The sequence below is a fragment of the Acanthopagrus latus genome, chromosome 12, assembly GCF_904848185.1.
Source record: "Acanthopagrus latus isolate v.2019 chromosome 12, fAcaLat1.1, whole genome shotgun sequence".
Lineage (NCBI taxonomy): Eukaryota > Metazoa > Chordata > Actinopteri > Spariformes > Sparidae > Acanthopagrus > Acanthopagrus latus.
In genome coordinates this window covers 17,369,213-17,375,450 of record NC_051050.1, presented here as the reverse complement: position 1 = coordinate 17,375,450, position 6,238 = coordinate 17,369,213, and the positions used below count along the sequence as shown (strand labels likewise).

The 6,238-nt window shown below is 45.2% G+C and overlaps 1 protein-coding gene across 1 annotated transcript; it reads left to right on the top strand.

Annotated features, from left to right (window-relative positions):
- Positions 1-1,700: 1,700 nt before the first annotated feature.
- klf4 (Kruppel-like factor 4) lies at positions 1,701-5,952 on the top strand. The gene is made up of 5 exons (XM_037117682.1): positions 1,701-2,010; positions 2,197-2,308; positions 2,904-3,771; positions 4,339-4,509; positions 4,926-5,952. The coding sequence occupies exons 1-5, from the start codon at positions 2,006-2,008 to the stop codon at positions 5,099-5,101; spliced, it is 1,332 nt and encodes a 443-aa protein (XP_036973577.1). The 5' UTR covers positions 1,701-2,005; the 3' UTR covers positions 5,102-5,952.
- Positions 5,953-6,238: the final 286 nt, after the last annotated feature.

Below are 6,238 nucleotides of genomic sequence, written 5' to 3'. Positions count from 1 at the left end.
TGCCGCACTGGACCAGGAAACAGTATGGCAGTTGGCTGATAACAGACAATATCATATTAAATCTAAACAGTGCACGGTAATATGTTTTATGGCTTTCACCATACAGAAATACAGGCTTTTGTGCCACTTGGCAGATTTTTGCAATTAAAAGGGGGAGGGGGCTCTGGGTACAGGCAGAATGGTGAGGAGTTTACAACTGTAATAATAATAATAATAATAATAATAATAATAATAATAATAATAATAATAATAATGATAAAACATTTTTAATTCAGATCTTAAAGCATTTTGTAAATAATTGTAAATAGGAATAAAGGTCTTTATTTAAATCACGGCACATGCAACAAGAAATGACAATCGTGTAAATCATTCAGTAAATAAACTGTTAAATTTCAGATGCACCACTGCGACCAATGAATATATTTAGTCACACTTGTGTCTTGACAGATTTGTGACCAAAAAAGTCCCACCCTTTGGCATATACATTATGTACTATGGGATTAATCACATGAGTCTGAGAGGTGACTATCTCTGACAATGTTAGCAACACATAATCCATATCTCTACGATGTATATGTTGAATTTTGAAAAAAAAAATGTTTTTCTTGTACTGCCAGCTAAATCAAGCATAAAACTGTAAAATAAATGATTACATTATGATACAATATTAAAGGTACAATATGTATGGCTAACTGAGCTAATCTGCTAATGGTTGCACTACCAGTTAGTTACAGTTAGACTTGAACATCACCACTACAAAGTGTCTTTCTACACACTTAGGATACATGTTTTCTGTAAATTAATAAATCTACAATGTTGTAAAGTTAGAGTTCGAATAGGCTGAAAATGAAGTTGGCTTGTACGGATGGACAGACTAGTGAGTAGATGAATAGGCCTATCTGTGTTTGCATTAATGCTGTTTAATGTCCGTGACAACATCTGTAGTCTCATTGAGCCACTTGTTGGCAACTGCCGTTTTTAAGAATCCTAAATGCTTTATTATTAAATTGTAGGATCAATGATTTATTTTATGGTGCAGAACAAAACGTGTTAACATCTTACTTCAGGCATTAAACCGAAAATCAGTTTAAAATAACTCACAGACTTTGAGATGAGGGAAGCGGATGTGCAAAAATGCTAACTGACTTCTGAAGTTTAGGACTACAAACCTCACCACTCTATAAACCACTACCAGCATAATAACTACAATTAGCATCTGTTATCGCCATGTGCACATTTGGAAATGACAGATTAATAACATGGTGTTATCATGTGCTAAATAGCAAGTTTATCACCTAGCTAGCTAGGCTAACCTGTAGCCGCTCGGTCTGGGAGGCAGCCTAGCATACAGAAGTATGCAAAAGTCAGTTTCGGGTGATCCAGGTGAGGCAGGTGACCCTCGGGACATAATCAGAGGATACTCACTGACACTCCAACTTCCGGCGGGCGCTTCTTCGCCCACATTTCACCGGCACGAGAGCAGTAAGGATTGGTCTCGTTGCTATGCATATAAACAAACCTCTCTCTCTCACTCTCTCTCTCTCTCTCTTTCTCTTTTTTTCTTCTCCGCCTCACCCCCACGTGCTCCTCCCCTCCCCTCCCCTTCCCTCGCGCTGTATTGTTTTTCAAGCGGTCGCATGGCAACGAGGGGCGTGGTCAAACTCCAGTGATTTAAGGATACCTCTCACGCGGTTGTCTCAGTTCAGCCCGCCAGTCCTGCTGCATGGCAACAGGCGAGAGGGATTCCCCCCGTGTGTCGCCTCTCCGTCCTCCCCGTCAACACTCCAACCGCTCCACCGTTCACAATCAATCAGCGTGGCTGCTTCGACCCGGCGCGCCCATCAGCGGCGGCATGTCCTGGAATACAGCGTAAACGCGCGACGCCGGAGCAGAAACTTTAAACGCGGGGGGGAATAATTCACTCCTAAAAAGAAGAAAGAGAAAAGGAAAAAAAAAGCTAGTGCAAGTGAGCCGCACAGGACTCTACATCCCCAGATTCTCATTGATGAGGTGTGGAAACTTTTTATTTTTTAATATTTTTATTTTTATTTTTTTAGATAATAAACATCTGACTGATGACCATCTACTTTGTGGACTATAACTGTGTACCTCGCTGCTTCCAAAAGGAATCGCTCCACAAGGATTTACGTTGTTTTTTTTTCCCCCCCTTCTTCTTCTTCCCTTCTTTGATTTCAGGCAGCCTCCAAATGACGTCGAGATGGCTTTAGGTGGAACACTGCTGCCGTCGATATCCACGTTCGCCAGCGGCCCCACTGTCAAGAGCAAATCCATAGGAAGCGGCAATCTAGTGAGTAGCAGCCCGGGATCACTTCTGGTTTGCATGCGCATGACGAGGGAGATGTGAGGGGAGACATGTAGCATGCAGTCTGTTGACTGTGGAGCTGTTCTCCACTCACCACTGGGGCGTGCACCAGCTCACATACAGCATGCATGGGGCATCCTGCCGCCTGATATTGTGATTATTACTGTTATTATTATATGAACACACACTGGGCCGTAAATAAGCTACAAAACTGACTGCAAGAATCCTCTGATGGCAGCCCAGAGCCTCATCGTGCCACCACTGAGCCCTCCTCCAGCGCACTTTCCTCATGAATGAGAATAATTTGTATTCTAGGAAGTGCTCTGTGCCAAGGACACTTGCTACAGCAGCTCTGTAGCTGAGCTGTCATAATAATCTCTCCCTTACAGATTCAGGCTTTCCTTTCTCTCCCCTCCAAGCGCTGAATTTTTTTTTTTTTTTTTACTACTACGTGTCCTTATCTGCTCAAAAACAAGCGTCTAAGTAGGACAGACCTAATGTGATTTTTGGCTTTGGCATTGCGAACACAAACACTCAGAAGAGTACAGTCATTAATGCCTCTGTAACTTTGCCCTCCTAGAGATGGAAGGAGGAGTTGTCCCTTCTTAAGAGACCCAGTGTGCCGACCGAAAGCAACTGCTCTGACCCAGACCATCCCACCGCCACCAGCACAACGAGCCCCAGCATGTCCAAAAAACACGCCGAGCCTGACTTGGACTTGGACTACGACTTCATCCTGTCTAACTCCATGCTCCAGCAGCAGCAGCAACAGCAGCAGCAGCAGCAGGAGGAGGCCATGGCGTGCAGCTCTGCCCAGGCCCTGTCTCCTTCCCCTGGCTCTTTCTCCTCAACCTACCCTCTCCCCTCCCCTCAGGGCACCGCCAGCGAGCTCCTCTATACCATCCCGGACATCAGCGACGTGTCGCCCTCCGGAGGCTTCGTAGCAGAGCTCATGAGGCCCGAGTTGGACCCGGCGTACCTCCACCCCACCAGCCTCCACGGCAAGTTCGTGGTCAAGACGACAATGGACATGGGAGAGTACAGCCAAGGCGTGAGCATAACAAAGGCTTGCGTCAACGCGGTGTCGGACCCTTCAAGGGTCTCGCCGTCCTTTCCGTGCCACAGGATAAAGCAGGAGAATCCAAGTAACTGCACCATCTCGCAGCCCATCGACCTGCACCTGGCCGGGGTGAACTCCCAGGGCCGGGGGAGCCAGCAGCAGCAGCAGCGCCCAGGCCACTTGGAGCTACATGGCTTCCCTGGCGGAGGGAGATCCATGACAGGTGGCAGGTTATCATCCTCCTCCTCCCTCTCGCCAGACCATCCTCTGAGCCGGGAGGTCCTGGGGCATCCCCACTCTCAGATCAGTCTACCTCCCCAGGGATACCACCACGGCTCCACACAGGGCTACGCCTCCTATCCTCAGCCATCCTCCATGCAGTATCAAGGTGAGCGCACACGTCTTTGTCCTCGTCGTTCAGAGCTGTTTTATGAACTTTTCTTGTGGTGTTTTATGGCTGAATCAAAGAAAAACGCAACCCGAGACAGAACAGACAACAGGAACACAAAACAGTCTATTTAAATGCATCTAAGGGCTTCAATTACACCCCAAAACCAGCAGTTCAAACGGACTGAAACCTACATCCAGTTTCCTTCGCCAAAAAACCTTCTTCAAAGACATTCCCAGATGTTTAACAAAATGTGCAATTATTAAGTTATTTTCGTAGAGTCAGTGTTTATTGCTCCTTCGCCTTAACTTTTTACACTTTTGTTCCTCAGACTTCTGTGAAACATTAGCAGTTTTTAACATGTCTTTGTGTAAAAGCAGATTTTTAGGGACTCTCTGTACCGCACATCAACCAATGTGTCTAAAGTGATCACATGCTCGCCAAAACACAAAACTGTCTGCCATTTTGGAAACCGTAATACCTTATAACACCGCGTTGAATCCGATATGTCTCCACTGAATATTTTGTCCTCACATGTGATAATGACGTTGACGTTTGGCCCCACAGAGCCCCTCATGATCACCAGCGGCGACTGCCTGCCGGAGGAACCGAAGCCCAAACGTGGCCGGCGCTCCTGGCCGAGGAAGCGCGTCGCCACGCACACGTGTGACTATGTTGGCTGCGGGAAAACGTACACGAAGAGCTCCCACCTCAAAGCGCATCACCGCACACACACAGGTATGTAAATGTGTCACAGTCATGCCTTTTTATATTTGGTTATAAATGAAATGATGTCACCTGCAGGAAGCAGGAAGCCCGACTTTGGTAGCTATTAGATGCTCTTTAACACACTTCTTTCATGCTGTTTTTACTATCCCACACATCTGTTGCACATAATGCTCCAACACATTGAATAATTGAGGCATGAATGGGGGTTAGATGAGTGGGGGATGGGGGAGTTGTTTTGCAGGTGCGCCGCAACAGGTTGATACTGATCCTTGTTCAAATACAAACCCCAGGCTGATTAGCTCGCCTTTTATAAGCTCACTGCAGGACAGGACGAACCTCTTTTTCTCCTGCAAAAAAAGGTTGGACCAGTTTAACCTCTGGGCTGCCACTAACTGCTCCATGTGTGTATTGTGTTTCCATCAAAGGGGAGAAGCCTTACCACTGCGACTGGGAGGGCTGTGGTTGGAAGTTTGCACGTTCGGATGAGCTCACACGCCACTACAGGAAACACACAGGCCACCGGCCGTTTCAGTGTCAGAAATGCGACCGGGCCTTCTCGAGATCGGACCACCTTGCTCTCCACATGAAGAGACACTTATGATGAGACTTGGCGATGGGAATTGAAGGCTCCAGAAATAAACTGACGTCAGCAGAGCAAACTTTTCCTAAAAACCATAATTTGCCTTCAGGCCGTCGTCAAAGGAACTAGACAAGCTGTGGTGTTCACGGCAAAAAAGAGCATTACTCCCTCAAGAGCCTCGAGCTTTTCTCCCGAGGCCGACCCCCCCGCAGGTGACTCGACAAGACCTCTCAGTCAGGGTTGTAAACTTTTATGAAAGGGACCAAACTGGAATTTGTCTTATTTAACTGACAAAACTTGGAGGACCAGGTGCCAACAGCTTTTTAACTGGAAGTGTATTTTCTGTCAGGGAAACCAGGAGCAACAGACAAACATCTCCAGAGGCCTTCTACCAGCAACACGCCAATATAGGCTCTCTTAACAACTACACACTGTATTAGTAAATACATCTATATTTATATACACATTTCACCTGCAATGCCATTAATTTCAGGTACAATGTTAACTTATACAGAAAAGGTGCTCAGTGACTTTGAAGGGTTTGTTTTTTTTTTTAAGAAAAAGGTACCAAAGATTAAGGAAAATATACAAAAAGGGTGAAAACTATGAAAAAAAGTGCCATATGGTTGTTTATGCGTTTCCTAGAAACCTCTCTTCCACAATCGGACTTAAATCAGGTGAACACTTCACTTATAAACGGTGATGGCAATCTTCAATGCACTGCAGCTGCAAAGTGCAATAATTTATATGAGACATTCATATTTTTGTATTGAATGAGTGAACTCTGAACAAAGATTTTTTTGTTTATAGCCAAAAATATGTAATATAATCTTAAATTTTGTACATTTGTGAATAAAAATGCTTTGTTATGGTTTTGTATTTTACAGTATAATAAAATGTATTTGAAATAAGAAAAAAAAAAGCCCACATTGACCTTCGTACTCATCAGCGCCCGAAGAACAGTGAGCAAAACATGTTGACGCCGTAAAGTAAACAACAGTTTACAGGAGCTTTCTTGGACATGAGCAGTTAAAAGTAATGGTCGATATCCCTGCGAGCGTAAACGGAGAAGCCCATTTAAAGTGCAGCAATAGCTCACACGCACACACAAAATCCCCCCTCCCATCTTGATAATAGTGAGAGCGCCGCAGGCAAGCC